Source organism: Rhinatrema bivittatum, chromosome 1, assembly GCF_901001135.1.
Source record: "Rhinatrema bivittatum chromosome 1, aRhiBiv1.1, whole genome shotgun sequence".
Taxonomy (NCBI): Eukaryota; Metazoa; Chordata; class Amphibia; order Gymnophiona; family Rhinatrematidae; genus Rhinatrema; species Rhinatrema bivittatum.
Window position 1 is genome coordinate 39,672,267 of NC_042615.1, and position 17,377 is coordinate 39,689,643.

Here is a 17,377-nt window from a genome sequence, read left to right on the forward strand (position 1 = left end):
AGCAACGGAAGAGGTTTGACGTTTGTACATCATTAAAACCTTCCAGGTATCTGAAGATCTGTATTATATCTCCCCTGAATCTTCTCTCTTCCAGGGTATACATATTCAGACCCTTCAGCTTCTCCTCATAGGTCTTCTGACACTGAACACACACCATTTTGGTTGCCCTTCTCTGGACCGCCCCCATCCTGTCTCTATCCCTTTTGAGATACGGGTTCCAGAACTGAACACATTACTTGAGGTGAGGCCTCACCAAGGATCTGTACATGAGCATCATCACCACCATTTTCTTACCGGTTATTCCTCTCTCTATGAAACCCAGCAATCTTCTGGCTTTAGCTATCACCTTGTCACATTACTTCGCCATCTTCAGACTGGCAGACACGATCACCTCAGGATCCCACTCTTTGTCTGATGCCATCAGTCTTTCACTCCCATCATATACAGCTCTTTTGGATTACCGCATCCCAGATGCATGACTCTGCACTTCTTGGTATTGAATCCCAGCTGCCAAATCTTCAATCATGCTTCAAGCTTTCGTAAATCACTTTTCATTCTCTCTACTCCTTCAGGCGTGTCCAGTCTGTTACAGATTTTAGTATCATCCGCAAATAGACAAACTTTACCTTCTTTCCCTTCCACAATGTTGCTCACAAAGATACTGAACAGAAAGGGACCCCCAACCCAATCCCTGTGGCACTCCACTTAACATGGCTCTCTCTTCAGAATAGGTTCCATTTACCATTACATGCTATCTCCTATCAGTCAACCAGCTTTTAATCCACGCCACCACCTTGGCTCTTGCTCCCAAGTTTCTCAATTTGTTCACAAGCCTCCTATGCGGGACAGTATCAAAAGCTTTGCTGAAATCCAAATAGATCACACTCAGCTCTCTTCCTTGAACCAATTCTCTAGTCACCCAATCAGAAAATAAATCAGATTTGTCTGACAGGACCTTCTCCTGGTGAATTCATGCTGCCTTGGGTCCAGCAACTTACCAGATTGTAGATAGTTCAGTATCCTTCCTTTCAGCAGCGTCTCCATTAATTTTCTTCCCATTGAGGTGAGGCTCCTCTCTGTTACCACTCTTATGAAGCAGGACCACAATCAATGAATAGAGGGTCAAGGAGCTGCCAAGTGGAGCCTCCTAGTGGCCCAAAACAACCAGACGTGCAGGGCCTTGGTTGGAAGGAGACCATGATAAACCCAGGGCAAATGTTCCAGATAGGTATAATCCTACAAGAAGTCTGGAGGAGCCTGCGTCTTTAGATCTGGCTTAGAGAGGTACAGGTTTCAGCTTTAAAGGAAGTTTTTGGGAGGTTGCTTGGGATATTATGCCAAAATATATATAATTTTTTACATTTTATTTTCATATTTAAACATCTGTTGTAGCTATAAATATTACTATCTTGAGGAAAGAACATTGGCATCTGTGAAGTAAAAGACCTACAAAAGTAACGAAAAAAAGACACTGTTTCTACAAGTTTTCCATGTTGCTTGGCTGTTTTGGGCTATCTGGAAGTGATCCAGGACAAGGCACAAACAGAATCCTGTCATAACTTTATTAAAGCAACTGCAGAAGTTGAAATGTGAGTACAACTCTGTACTTTGCTGTCAGTCAGGCAATACAATCTTTGCACAGAAGTTGAAGTATCACACAGAGAATAATAAAAGCGGCCAGCTTTTAGCACAGTATTTTAAAGGTAAAAAGAACAAATGAAGAGTCAATTTCAAAAAGGTCAAGAAGGGTAATAGTTTCCATACCAAAAAAGAAATACTGTCAGAATTTAAGGAGTTTTACTGGAAGTTATACAACTCTGATGATGTTTTTGATAAAGGTGTGGTACAGGGTTTTTTAATTACCAAATTTAAAATCAAAGTATTATCAGTTTAAGATGGCACAGATTAGATGAGAAAATTATGCTTGATGATTTTCACTAAGAAATGTAAATGTCAAGTCAAAAGAAAGTGTCAGGACTGGATGGATTTGGGAATGAGTTTAATCAGTAATTCAAGGTCTCATTGACTAAGGGGCTGATTTGAAAAGCCTTACACGCGTGTGTGTGTGTGTGTGTGTGGGGGGGGGAGGGGGTTACGCGCGCCAGGCCTATTTTATAAAGGCCCGGCGACGCACTTAAACCCCCGGGACGTGTCTAAGTCCCGGGGCTTTACAAAAGGAGCAGGGCGGAGTTAGAGGCCTCCGGCACAGAGGCCATTTGCCGTTGTGCCGGGGGATCGCGTGCTGGCAGGCTGCCGGCGCGTGCAACCTGCGCCTGCCCCGAGGTTTATGAAAAAACACCTGCTAATAGGTGCAGTTATACATAGATGGTAACTTTCAAAGCGGTGCGTGGGCTCACATTTGCGCGTGTTCATCAGGCTGCTCCCAGGGACTCGGCCATTTTGTGACACGTGCACGCGCCTACGAGCATATTATAAAACAGACTGGGGTAGATTTTATAAATTTACGCACGCGCGAACAAAAGTAAGCCGGATTTTATAAGATACGCACGTGCGTATCTTATAAAATCCGGGGTTGGCGCGCGCGCAAGGGGGTGCACATTTGTGCAACTTGCGCACGCCGAGCCCTGCGCACGCTGCCCGTTCCCTCCCTTACCTAACCCACCCCCCCCACCCGGCCCTATCTAACCCTTTCCCCTACCTTTGTTGTAACTCTGCGCACGCCAGCCCCGACACGCCCTGAAATTCGCACCGTCCACCCGACACGCCCCCTTTGCAAAGCCCTAGGACTTACGCGCATCCCGGGGCTTGCGCACACTGCCGAGCCTATGCAAAATAGGCTCGGCGCGCGCAGGGTTTTTTTTGTTTTTTTTAAGGGTTACGTGCATAACTTATGCGCGTAACCCTTATAAAATCCGGCCCATTGTGTGCACAATTTTAAGTGGCTGCACAGTTCTGCGCACGAATGCCACTTCTACTGCGTATGCGGGGGGATTTTGAAAGGCAGACGCGCCGATGCGCATTTTCCCAGTTCGTTCCCAGTTCGCCCAGTTAAGGTAGATGACTTCCAAACCCCCCTATTTTAATAGTCTTCCTTCCCTCCTGTTAGCCCCAATCTTAAAATCCAGCTGATCAGCCTAGATGTTTACGTTTTAAAAGTTACACATCATCCAAAGCAGAAGTAAAAAAAGTTACGCGGCAGGGGGCCCCAGCAGGCGTCAGCGCGCATACATTTTAGGTTACAATCCCGGAACGCTCATGTCCCACCCCCTTTTGAAAACTTTTCATTTGTGCGCCTAGCAGCAAGTACATGTGCGTATCGGGCCAGCCTTTAAAGTCTGTTCACTGCGTGCCTGCCTGACATATTCATGTATCCCCTAATTGATGGTCGTGTCGGGCTTTTAAAATTCACCTTTCAGAGATCAGATGGATTTCATGAAGGGATGCCATTCAACTGATGAGACTGCTGCGTAATTTGTTGGATCGGGCCAAGCACAGGTCAGCTTGTGGTAGCCCTCTCCCTTGATGCCGATAGGGTGGAGTGGGAGTATTTATTTAAAGTTTTAGAATGGACTAGACTTACAAGTAACTTTATAGATATAGCGAAAATACTCTGTACCGGCCCCTAAGCTCAACTATGGGTCAATATTACTCTACTGAAAGTCTTTGCTTTGGGAAGGATCGCAGGCAGAGCTGCCCTTTGTTACCACTATTGTTTAATATTGCCTTGGAAAGTTTAGCTTGTGCAACATGGCAAAAAGCAAATGTTGCTTACCTGATGTAACAGGTGTTCTCACAGGACAGCAGGATGTTAGTCCTCACAAATGGGTGACAGACTGTGAATAGAGCTTAAAAACGCGCCCGAAATCGGAGCGGCCTCGGAGGGAACAGGCAGGCCGCGCTGGGCTCGGCGCGTGCAGGTTGCACAAATGTGCACCCCCTTGCGCGCCCCGACCCCGGATTTTATAAGATACGCGCGGCTACGCACGTACCTTATAAAATCCGGCGTACTTTTGTTCGCGTATGCTGCGCGAACAAAAGTACGCGCTCGCGCAAGTATTTAAAATCTGCCCCTTACCAAACACACATGGGATTTCTACCCATATAGATTCTACTGAGCATTCCTGACTGCTTTACATATTCTGCCTAACATTAATCCCTTGGATGCATTAGAGATCAAATAATTCTTTGTTCTATGATAACGGGTTTTCACAAAGTGGGTTCCCTACCCATTGTGGAGTGAAACGCTATTATCAAGCTGGTTAATTTTTGTATCAACTTGCCCTTCTCACAGAGCTATCACACATGGAATTTGTGGTCATATTTTCAAGGTAATTAGAGTGATGTCATTTATGGTTCTCAAAATCAAGTATGGTTTTTCTTCGTCTCAATTCTTCAAGTGGGCACAATTTCACTATTGTACCATGAATAGTGATACCACTTTGAGGGATATTCCAGATTGTCACTCTAGAATCATGCAAAACAATTTTCAGCTTACTAAAAGATTATTGAAAGGGAGAACAAAATTGAACTGAAAGGATTAGAGTGAGTTTGGGGAAAAATTGCGAGTCAAGCTCTGGAAAAAAGAACATCAGACATTATTCTGGGAAAAATCCATGAGAGTACCATTGTTTTCTTTGTCAACCAAACGTTTTTTGTGGTTCATAACGCCATATGGATACCAGTTAGGACTATTAAAATGAAAAAGCAAGAGGATGAGTGTTGATTCTGAAAAACAGATTTGGGACAGTTTTCACATGTTACATGAATATTCATTCATCCCAAAGTACTGGGAAAAAAATGTGGAATAGAATTGAACAAATCAGTGAAGTAAGATCTTCTCCTATGTTAACATTAGTGATATGGACAAGGGATTAAAAAGTTCCTGCAATAATTACTCGATAGAGATGAAATGCAAGTAGCTCCCATCCCAAAAATGTATTTTTTTGTGGAGGAAGGGAGGGGGAGCACAGTGGGAATACATATTGAGTACATTTTCCTCCATGGTGAATGTACAATCCTCACTTCACCCTGGTGCAGCCCTCTTACTCTCCCAGTCCCCTCACTCCACCCAAGTGGATCCCCTTCCCTCTTCTCTCTCTCGTTCCCCTACTGCTTCCTCTCAGACCCCAATCAGTGCCAAAGGGGCTTCCTTTACCCCCAACTGGCAGTCAAAAATGAGGCTGCTCATTCCTGGGGACCCAATCAGGAGCCAAGATGTTTCTGCCTTGGGTTCCCATGACATGCTCTAGAGACACTAAATTCTCAGTCTTTTTTCTTTTTAAATTCTTTATCAGTTTTTTTCACTAACATAACAAGGAACCTCCTTGCAAGGAAAATACAAGCAATAAATTGACATGCATTCACTCATGCATGAAAAACTTGAAATTTTTCATTATAGTATTCATTGGAAATAAGAAGGGGGGGAAGGAAAGGAAAAAAAGGAGTACATAAAGAAACATATAAGCATTAATTACACTAATTTCGGTTTAACACACTGCTCAAATATTTTAACCCCGAGCTAAACAGAAACAATGACCCCCCCATCCAAGAACTGTCTAAATTGGTCAGGCATAAAAAATATATATGTATTACTAGCTGACTTTACAAAACATGTACTCGGAAAACGTAAATGGAAACGTGCACCTTTGGCCAAGACTTGGGGGCGCATAGCAAGAAACATTTTTCTTCGTTGCTGTGTGGGTCTCGAAAGGGCCGGAAAGACCCTTACTACTCCACCCATAAATACATTATTCAAATTTTTGAAATAAGCTTTCATCAGCTGTCCCTTTTCCAAATCGGTGTAAAAAGACACAAAAAGGGTTGCTCTTTCTGAGATTTCCATATCTGAATTTTCTAAATATTGTGTTAGATTTTCAAACTGTCCCCTATTTTCCCCTGATGGAGTCTGGGGATTATCCCTTCTGGATGGCAAAAGAAGGATTTTCTTTACTGGTAGTACCGTCTCCGTTGGTATCTTGAGAGACTCGATCGCATATCGTTTAAAAGTCACCAGAACTGGTTCTCCCAGAACTTTGGGGAAATTAATCATCCTAACATTTAATTTTCAAAGGTAATTTTCTATGGACTCAATTCTTCTTTGTGATGTTATACAATCCTTCATCAGGGTTGTATTAAATTCTTGAGTCTGATTAATTTTACAAGTTAAATCCTGGATTTTGTTAGAATGTACCTGTAATTCCACAATATGTTCTTTATCCACTGATTCTAGTTTCTTTATCCACTGATTCTAGTTTCTTTTCAAAATTGCCTAATTGTTGAGATTGTATCTTAAGAGTCCGGGCCATAACTGCCATTAGATCCCAAATGGATTCTAATGTAATTTCCGCTGGTCTTTCAAACACCAAGGGATCAAAGATTTTTTCTCCTACCTCTCGCAAGCCTGATCTTTCTCCCGATGTTACTGAAGATTCGGCTCCTGCTCTCACTTCCTCATTTGCAGGGGCCTCCCGATCCGCCATCATGAGAGGTAGGGTATTCTCATCAGTCTTAGTCTTGAGAGCTGAAAGGATATCTCCTTTGAGAGCGATCCTCTGTGCTACTCTTTTACGGGAAGCTTGAGTGTATTGCCTCCATAGTGCCATATTTTCTCTGGGCCCATTGGACAGGAGGCTTGACTTAAATGTCTTTTGCCACAGCACTATGACCAATCATAGTTCAGAGAAATCTGAGCACATTAGTGTTGCAATGGATCACAGATTCACCTCAGTGGAAATGAATATGTAGAGATCCTACCAGATCTCTACCAGAAACTAAAAGGAATATTCCAATGTTAAGGGGAGAGAATAGAAAAGTAGTTAATATGGGCTTGTAGCTCCCTCTGTAAGAGATGGAAAGTGGTGTTCTCCCTAGCTATATAAACCCAGACCACCAATTTCGGGTGTGGAAACTTAAGTTGACTCTTCCAGTGGCAGCATAGTCTATAGTTTTCTCTTGGTTTTATTTTTTAGGAAGGCTTCTGGGGTCTTTAGGAGGGAGATCTGGGTTCAGAGAGAAGTCAGAGAGCCTTTGAGAAGGGAGATTTTTCCACCCTCCTCATCTCACATTTTGATTTCCCTTTTTGGATCTTTTGCCAAAATGCTTGAGTGCCTACTCAAAGGCCCACTGTATATAAACTAAAGGATTAGTGTGTCTCATCCAGAGAATATGGGAGTTGCGAGTAATTCTGGTGAAGGAATGGGTTCTCATCTATTCCAGGAAGAAGGAGTAGAGGAGACACTGTGAGAGAAGAAAACTGTTGGACCTATCCCTAGGTACACTACTACTTATTGGAGATGGCAGGAGAAGAGAAGTAAAACTGGTATCCATTAGGTATCATCAGAAGAAAAGTGTATGTGTAAGAAAAAGACTTCAGCAGAGGTAGGAGTTATTTGGACTGATGACATCATCAATTTGACTAAAAAGACTATTCCCTATTAATTGGGAGGGAGATTACTAACTACCCAAATTGCTTGGAAATGAGAAGAAATTGGACTTATGAATTAGAGATTAATTGGCTCATTAATAAAATCAGCTTAATTGAAGGAAGTTCACAAATCTACTCAAAGCATTAAATATGTAACATTGTATTTGAAACCGCTAAAGCTGTAAAGAACATTCATCAATCTCACCATTCATCAGCAAGTTATGTTGGAAACCATCCAATACTTCCAGTGTGATTATTGCTGGTGTGATTATTAGTGAGACTTACAATTGACTTTAATTTGGGATTTGTGTAAATGCAATTCACAGGGCCTAGAAGAGTAATCTTCCCCGGCTCAGGAAATCTTGGACACTCAAATGAATTAACAACATGGGAAGAGTTAGTCCTTAAGCAACTGTGTTTGAGGGGTGGTCCCTGGGGTCTTCATCTGGGATTATCAGCCCAGGGGTTCCGAATACATCAAGGAGGTCGTCACTTGCTTTCCAAACCACTCATGTACCACAGTCAGCATTGTTCATGGAAATTCAAGCTTCTTCCTGGTCTTGCTGGTATCGTATCACAGACATTTATATTTAAACATACATGTAAGTAAATCCATTTTTTAAATTGGGATCTTAAAGCTAATTTGCAAGAAATCCAGTTTAACGTTTCAAACTATAAATGTTAAATAGTACAAAGAGAAAAATATATGCAGTGTCCCCTTTAACAGTTTCACTATCCTGCTGATTCAGTTTCTCTTTACAAAGTCAATCTTCATCTGATATTGTAGCAAGACAAAGCCAGGGCTTCCTTCTTTACAACACACAACTCCCTCTCCATGTCGCTGCTCGTGGTGCCGTTTCCCACCCTTTCACCCTGTCATGCGCTAGTGGACTCACGGCTCCGTCCTGATTCCACCACTGCCTCCCGTCCTCTTCGTGCGCTGGAGTCCTAACAAAGCTTTCCTTTATTTCCCCCTTTGCCCAAAGATTCTCCTGGTCCCTTTGGTGTGGCATTTCCCGTGGCAGTAAGCTCTGCCTTCCAGGATTCTGGCTTTGTTTCACCTCTTCTCTCGGTTCTCTCTCACATTCAGGAAACTTCATTAGTATGACACGTCTTGCTAATCTAATGTGCACAAGGTGGTAAAAATACACTGGATAACAGCAGCAAAAATAAAATTACAGAGTAGACCGGGCCCCTTCCCAAACTGTGGGTCAGAACCTCAAATGAGGTCACAAAATCTTCAGCTGGGGGTGACAGGTGCCTTCGACAGGCAATCCGTGCTCTTGCCAGTAACCGCTCACAGGCTCTGCAGTGACACTGCCCTTGCACGAGAGTTGCTGTAGTAAAAGGAAGCCCCTGTATAAAGAGGAATCGGGGGCATTGCAGGGTCTGCCAGCTTTAGTGCCTACGAGGCCCCATGTTGACTTTCATGACTAATGCTGCTGCTTGCTTGGAGCCAGCAAAAAAAAAAAAAAAGGGGAAGGAAGGGCTGAGTATGCATGGGCCAGTGGAGGTTGCTACTGCTCTTCTCTCCTCATCCCGCATGAACCTGCCCCAAAGAGAAAAAAAAAAAAGTATTCACCCCTATGAGGCCACCCTCTTTTCTTACCAGTTGTCATCCACTTTTGCCTTGGGGTCCAAAGGAAAATGTTCCAACTGACCCCGGCTAAGGGGTGTTTGAAGGAATGCGTTAGATGGAAGAGGGGGTTTGAGGGTTGTAACAGCCAGAGAGGGATTGGCTATGGAGGGTGAAAGACGGGGAACACTACAAGATCGACTGGGGGATGAGAGAGAGGTTGGAGGGGAGGAGTTGAGAGAGGGGATAGGGGATGAGAATGAGGCATGTATGGGGATGAGGTGGGAGGGGATGACAGAGGATTAAGTTGGGGTTATAAGAAGGACTTGGGGTGAGAGAGAGGGAATGGGCTGGGGAGGAGCTAAGGGATACAAGATGCTTCTCAGCTAGAGGGGCAGAGGATGAGAGCGTGTGGAGTTAAGAGCACAGGTCCTCGGGAGAGGGGATCAGCCGGAGTGCAGGGAGGTGGGAACGGAATGATTGCTGGAGGAGAACTGCACTCCTGCTGATTCGTTTTGGTCGTCCTCTGGGGGTCGTGTGAATTTTCAAGTGCTAAAATGGGGTCACTCTGGCTGAAGGTTTAGGGAGCTCTGGAGTAGACTCTGTCCTCCCACTTCCTGTAACTTAACCTTATGACCACAAAACTCCATTTTTTTATTTGCCTCCCATACCCACCATCATTTGAGACTCTACAACAAGGAGCAGGCTAGGTTAGCGAAGTCAGTTTTTCAAAGGCAGGCACAAGTTGATGCATTTTAGAAAAACATTTTAAACCAGAGTCTCCCGGAAAATTCAGAACAGCAGAGGGCGGTAGAAAAGCAACAGGAGAATATTAGTTGATGGTATGGTCTCCACTGGATGGCCCTAGCTCCCGGCCATGGTTAGTCAGCTAGACGGATAGCATTCCTAGCAAGTGCAGCCCTGAGTCCACGAGGGGTGGCCTAGGAGTGTGGAGAGTGAGGCATTGTGGGTTTTCTTTCGTGTGAACAATGCACTCTCCAAGTTTAGGCCCCCAGGCTAGATACGGAAAGGAGGGACGCTGCCCTGCCAGATCTTAGCGGCGGTTTGGTATTTTTTACTAACATTGTGAGATTTTGCATCCGGAGACCTGTGCTTTCCGGGAGGCAGCGACTCCCTCTCCAGAAGTGCCATCGGGATCTGTATGCCCCTTCCCTCCATCAAGAGGAGGTGGCAGAGTCCAGCCAGCGAAGATTTAGCTTGTTTTTCCATCTGACGGGGGAGGAAGTATTTTTCTGACCCCTTCCTTACCCAAAAAGAACCAGCCCAGTAGAGGCCTTTCTCCCAGGAAAATCAGAAGTCTATCTTTCGAACACCGGAGGAGAAGAACATCTGGAGACCTCCAATCGGAGTTTCCACCCCGGGACGCAGGCAGGTTGGAGTTCGGGAGTGCCCTCTGGTACTGTGGGGGAAGGGATCATCAGCCCTGGAGAGGACGCCCCCAGCTCCCTGGGACACAAATTCATGCCATACCATGGATGAAATGAAAGTTCCACATTTCAGTATAAAGGGACACCTCCCCAGAAGGAGATACAGCTTAAACCTCTGCTCCCTTAAGGATAAAGAATCGTGGGCACTTTAATATTTGCGCATATTGATTCTTTTCAAATCAAGCACAGCAAACTAATTTGAACGTGCATCCAGCAAGCCCTGCCTGTTTCGTCAAGCTACCTGTCCCGAAGAGCTATGATAGCGCGCGCGCACACACACACACAAGCTTTCCAGTGTCTGGGCCCAGAAGGTTAGCGAGAGAAGAACTGGGAAAATGGCAAAGGAGCTAGCCCAGAGCAGAAATTCTTTGGAATCAGCTACATTCCCTGAAAAAGGGTTACATTAAGTATTTTAGGACTATGGAAGTAAGAAAAAAAAAAAAGCAGCTCACAATTAACAGTCTCATTAATGGTAAAATCACTTTTGTGGATTACCTATTATAGTGTTCCTGCAACATCAAAGAAGAGTAAGGAGAATTCATAACAGAGCAGTCAAACAGAGAAAGCAGATCTCCATTCTGTAGGAACTCATGGGCAATACAAAAACGTATTACTACAAGGACTGCAGTTTTGTATGCATAGATGGGAAACTAAAGCTTCTAAAAAGTCTTAAACAAGAAATGAGCTTTGCAGCTTTCACATAATCGTGCATGTCTAGTAGCACTTTACCAGTCTCATAAAAACTGGCAAACTAATCTTAAATTAATTGTAGTGAATAACTATAACTTGATTGAACTGCCAGATTAATACATTTTTAAAAAGGAAATACATTTACTTCCACCTGTGGGAAAAAAAAAATGCTTTTAATCGACGTGCTTACCCTTTCATTGTAGCACCAGTGACTTTTCTGTACAAGTTTGTAGCTTACCTGACACCAGCACAATAATTAATTCACTATATCGAAGGAAGGAAATATAATGTAACTTTCTTATTGAGGAAATATTTAAAATTAGGTGGTGTTCTTATGTCACAAGTAAAGTTTATCACTGAAAGTTCACATTAACAATATTTAATAACTCTGCAACTGGTTAATTCATTGTAGGCAGCTTTGCAACTTCATAATAAGGACCTCCTGCTGAGGAAGTAGCATCACAAAATGAATGACAAGGTCACTTGGTCGTAATAAATCTACTTTGCATTGTGTTTCATTCTTTTGACCTTCAGACACGTCAGAGGGATTGACGCTTTTGCCTCCGTGCAATGTCTGGCGTTAACGGAAACAGAGCTGGCTTTGGAAGATCTTCTGGTTCAAACGCCCGGGGGCTGAATTTACAAAACGATAACCAGAGCCCCTTGGAAAAAAAAAAAAAAGCCCTTTCAGTAATCCGGGGGCTCGTGTGGGCGCGTGACAATGATCCGAAATACATAATTCCACTGTAGAAATGTGAGAACGGGACCATGCGGCTCACCTGGTTCCTGTCTCGTGCGTTGGCGTATCTAAATCTCTGGATGTAGTAGAAGACCAGCCACGCAAGCGAAATGATCATCAGCACAATGAAGGAGATCGAGACGAACACGACGGAGGTTCGGCTGACGTATTTTTGCAAGTTGCGCGTCCCAATCGTTATGTACACCATCACAGTAATGTTCCTTTCCAGCAGGCTCACTATCTCTTTTCCTTTAAGCTCGGGGATCATTATTGCTACGATGTCTTCTACACCTGTCGGAAAGGGGGAGGGAAAAAATAAAAAAAGCAGTAAGAACAAGGCAGAAAAGAAAAAAAAAAAACGCCACCGTCTGGAAATATGCATGCTAAATCAGGACAGGATCACTTTTATAAAGTAATTGCATGACGGCGGCTCCGTGTCAGCCAGGGTCAGGTAGCCAGCTATTCAAATACACAGCATCTAATTGCATATATTACGTTCAGTACACCGCGCATGAGAAAGAAAATAGCTACGAAGAAAATCGTACTCAGAGTTAATGAACTGTTTTATACAGTGGCATCAGTACCGAAACCAACGTAAAGGACTCTGTCTGAAGCTCTCCTAAGTCCCGGAAGCAGACAGCTTTTGTCGAACCACGGCCGATGCTCACGTTAAACATCCACATACAACTTGAGGGACAGTGGCCCACTACTTTCTACCAAGATAAGTACGGCGATCTTGACAAATTTCTAGACAAGTGAGTCGGGTTGATCGGTAAGGAGGGCAAATGCCGCCGAGGAGAGTATGCACACATCTCTTTCTCAATTAAGTAACACACGTAAGGCAAAGACTAAGGATTATAATCGAATCGTAAAGAAAAAAAAGGGGGTTTTGAGAGACACTATATTTTCTATTTTGAACTTAAAAATGGTACACACTATCACAATTGTTATAGCCACTATATGGTTATTACACGCATCCTATCAGGTTCCTCAATTAGAAATCATATCACTCCAATATTTCAGTCTTTACACTGGCTACCTTTCAAATACAGGATACAGTTCAAAATCTTAACCATAATACATTCCCTTATTCATAATTCTAATTCTACTACCTTGTGTTCCCTTCTTTGAATATATAAACCATCCAGACATTTAAGATCAATGAATAAGAACCTTCTAGACGTACCATCACCTCGACAAGCACACCTTGACATTACTAGGAAAAGAGCCTTTTCGATAGCAGATCCAATCCTTTGGAACGCATTACCAGACTCATTAAGATTCATATCAAACTCAAAACAATTTAAAAAAATCTTTAAAAACACATTTCTTTCAAATTGCATTCAAAATTACACCCACTAAATAAAATAATCAATCAGATACCCTTAATACATTAATCATATGGCACCCAACTAGTATTATTATTATCCACTTTTAATAATTACGGTTTTGTTTTAAGTTTATTTATATTATATTTTTTGTAACTTTTGAGTTTTTATTTTATAATTTGAGTTTCTTTGACTGATATATTGTACACCGTTTTGATTAAACTTGGTTTGTAAAAGCGGTATATAAACATTTTTAAATAAATAAAATTACACTCATGAGTACTACCGGACACCAGAACACATTACATTAATTTAATTCCCCGTTCAGTTGTTTTTTTGAGTATGTATAGGGGGGGAATCTGCAAGGTCCTGTTGTTTGTGGTAAACAATGTAGTAATAGCAAGAGTGGAGAAGCCTCACATGCCAAAGTGCAAATGTAAACAAAGAAATGTGTGGAAATAAATTTAAATCCAAAAGTAGTATTTTTGATGATCCGGTGCAATCACAAGATTTCCAAACGTCAGGTTCAAAGTAACATCTTTGTTAATTTCATGCTATTATCACTGTTATCGGTGATGAATTCTTAAGCCTTAAAGTCCCCGGATACGGCCATGTTTTGCCAATTGGCTTCTTCAGGAGGGACCTCACGAGGATACCGTGCAGTGATATACTCAGCTCAGTGAAATCTCCTGATTGCACCGGATCATCAAGAATACTACTTTTGGATTTAAATTATTTCCGCACATTTCATTGCTTACATTTGCATCCTGGCAAACTATGGCACATGTAGCCCTGCTGTGTGGCAAACAACAACAACAACAACAACAAAAATCATAAAGTGATTTTGTTATATTACTCTGCAAAAGATTTTTTTTTAATCTGAAAAATAGCTTTTTGTGCTTAGGATCCACGTAGCCCCGGCGTATGAAACACCAACACGAGTCATCTCAATATGAAAACAAAGGAATTTTTACTGTCTCCTCAAAAATGTTCCAAACCAATGTAAAACATTCCCTAAACTCCTCCCCCTCCCAGGAAGGGAAACCGATGTGCGCGGTTTCTGCAGTTCTTGGCCAAGTGCTTTCAGGGACATGGCTGCAATTAGCTGAGTAGGCCTTGAGGAATAAAGGCTTTCTTCAGCACGACCTGTGGACATAGCCCCTGACGAAGACTGCTTATATTATTTCTAAATGTACAAATACTTTTTCTTTGGCTGGGAATTTAAAAGTTAGTTTGAAAAACTGCTATAAGCCATACTGCATTTTTTGGGGGGGAATGTAAGATATATTTGTTTAGCAAAACTTTGCATAGACAATCTTTTTTTTTTTAAACTTATATTTTAGTAATTTCAATAAATACAACAAAAATGAGTTTCATAATTGTAAAAGAAAAAAAATATTCAAAACAATAAAAAATAGATACAAGCAAAATGAAAAACAAACAAAACAAACGAATACATGCACTTATGCAGGCCACTATGATGGGGGGAGAACGATATAAAGCTTGAGGCAAGGCTCTAAAAATACAATATCGATAATACATTAGGAAGCCGAAGCAGCCTGAACAAGACCCCCAAGAGGTATTTAGGGGACCTGAGAGGTAACGTTACCCCTGGCATCCAACATCATCCACAACTGCACAGGATAAAAAAAAAAAAAAAGATTCAAAAGGATCAAACATTTACAAGGAATTCTTATATCACAGGTAGCAACAAAGCCTGCACTTCACATCTCATATGAAGACATTTCTCTTTCTATGGTTCTGTGTTGCTTTAGATAAATCTTGAAAAATCCATAATTTTTGGCCAGTGAAAAGAGCATCTCTATGGCAAAAGAACAGCCGTAGAATATTTCTTTCTTCCTTGTAAGAAGGCAAAAGAAACCAAAAGCATAGTTCTCAAGAAAATTAGAAAGATTAGGTAAATTCTGGGAAGCATCCCCATCTGATTTCCGAGGAGATGGACAGTAATATAACTTAGCAATGGTAACATGGAATAGACTTAGTGATTGGGTACTTGCCAGGTTCTTATGGCCTGGATTGGCCACTGTTGGAAACAGGATGCTGGGCTTGATGGACCCTTGGTCTGACCCAGTATGGCATGTTCTTATGTTCTTAGCAGTTGGTGGCAAAGCTTCCTCAAGAATGTTCAATACATCTTTCATATAGGATTTAAACAGTTACATTTTTGGAAAATTAAGTACATGCACATTCATAGCTTTTGAGACGTTTTCCAAGTTCTCAATTCTACGTGACGATCAGGTTAAATCTTTAATGATCTCAGATAACATGGCTTCCACTTGTCTAGCAGACGACTCATCTTTTTCTCGCATTGCTGCAATGTAGAGTCTTGAGTGGACACCTTAGTGTGCAGGTAAGAACGGCTAAGGAGGAAACAAGTCTTATGCACGGAAGCTATAACCTGCCACAGGGCATCAAGGGAAACACAGGGCAGCTTAACCAAAATGGGTCTGACATGGATATCCATAATGGCGGACTGCAATAGCTGTGGCTCCACTCAAGTCGATGGGGCTGGATCCGCAACGGTCCCCCAGCTCAGTGGAAATACCCAGAGTTCAGAACAAAGGTTTCCTCCTTCAAACTGTATTGGGGGAAACACCACCAGACATCGCAGAGGAGTCGCTGAAACTTGCCCCTTCTTGCAGCGACAAAACCTCCACACAGGCAGCGTTACCATGGGGCTGAGCGCACCTCGGGGCCTCAATTCTACCCAAGCCATTCACCAGGGAGGAAGTCGAAGGAGTGCAGGCGTCCTCGGGCATAGTTGTTTGCCGCGATCCTCCCTCTTCAGGAAAGTGCCGCACTGCTCTTTCTTTTCCCCATATTCAAAAAAGTGAAAAGCAACAGGCACCAAGGTAAAAAGGAATAACTAAGAGAGACCTCAGGCATGCACATCTGATTCAGGCACCATCTTGACTCCTCCTCCTGCTGACAATCTTTATGAACATAAAAACTGCCATAACGGGTTTCTGGACCTCTACCTCCAGCATAAGAACATAAGATATGCCATACTGGGTCAGATCAAAGGTCCATCAAGCCCAGTATCTTGTTTCCAACAGTGGCCAATCCAGGTCACAAGTACCTGGAAAGATCCCAAAACAATAGATAGATCCCATGCTGCTAACATCCAGGGAAATGTAGTGGCTTTCCCCAAGTCTGCCTGGTTAATAGCAGTTTATGGACCTTTTTCTCCAGAAACTTGTCCAAACTGTTTTTAAACCCAGCTATACTAACTGCCTTTACCATATCCTCTGGCAATAAATTCCAGAACTTGGATAGAGTAAAAAAGAATTTTCTCTGATTTGTTTTAAATGTGTTACTTACTAACTTCATGGAATGCCCCCTAATCTTTGTATTTTTTAAAAGAATAAATAACTAATTCACATTTACCTGTTGTATTTTACTCATGATAAAATAGACCTATCATATTCCCCCTCAACAGTCTCTTGTCCAACCCTAACCTCTTTAGCCTTTCCTCATAGGGGGAGCCATTCAATCCCCTTTATCATTTTGGTTGCCCTTCTCTGATTCTTTTCTCATTCTGCTAATTTTTTTTTAAGATGTGGTGACCAGAACTGCCCACAGTGCAGTCTCACCAAGAAGCGATACATAGGTATTAGGACATTCTCCATTTTATTCTCCATTCCTTACATTGTTTGAGACCCACTTGTATAGGAGTTTTGCACAGTAATAATCCTCGAGAGCCAGTGCCTCCTATTATCAATGACTGAAGAAGTACAGCCATCAGTCTAAGTTTTTCTTTTTTTGTTCAACAGTTTTCCTCCTGCTCATTTAGGCTTTACAGCACATTCAGAATGGGCCTCTGCTGAGGCCACACAGCTCTATGAGATTTCATTTTAAAATATTTGGGTTTCCTCCCTTCCCATCAAGACACGATATTACAAGAGACAGTGCTTGGCCAGGAGCCACAGACCATATCTTCCTCTAGAACTGAGTATAAATACATCCAGTTTGGCCAACAGCAGTCACTACTGAGAAATGGCTGGCACTCTTTCATCCTTGATTGCTATGAATGCTGTTTCTACAACCCCAGCTGGCTCAAGAAGCAATACTTGGGCTTGGGGTTTGATCCCAGATATCTTGCATGGCATGGTCACAAAGTCATTCCACTGAGCTTGTGGGGTGGCTTTTTGACCTTGAAGCACAACCGGCTCCTGTGGCTTATATTGCTTA

General features: G+C 42.5%; 1 protein-coding gene across 2 annotated transcripts in view; it reads right to left on the reverse strand.

Annotated features, from left to right (window-relative positions):
- The window catches only part of RNF150 (ring finger protein 150), a 345,956-nt gene that overhangs the window by 103,038 nt on the left and 225,541 nt on the right, over nt 1-17,377 (reverse strand). For both annotated transcript variants that reach the window (XM_029597504.1, XM_029597457.1), the window contains exon 2: nt 11,878-12,128. In XM_029597504.1, coding sequence (XP_029453364.1) covers nt 11,878-12,128 — 251 coding nt within the window. The remainder of the gene's footprint in view (nt 1-11,877; nt 12,129-17,377) is intronic.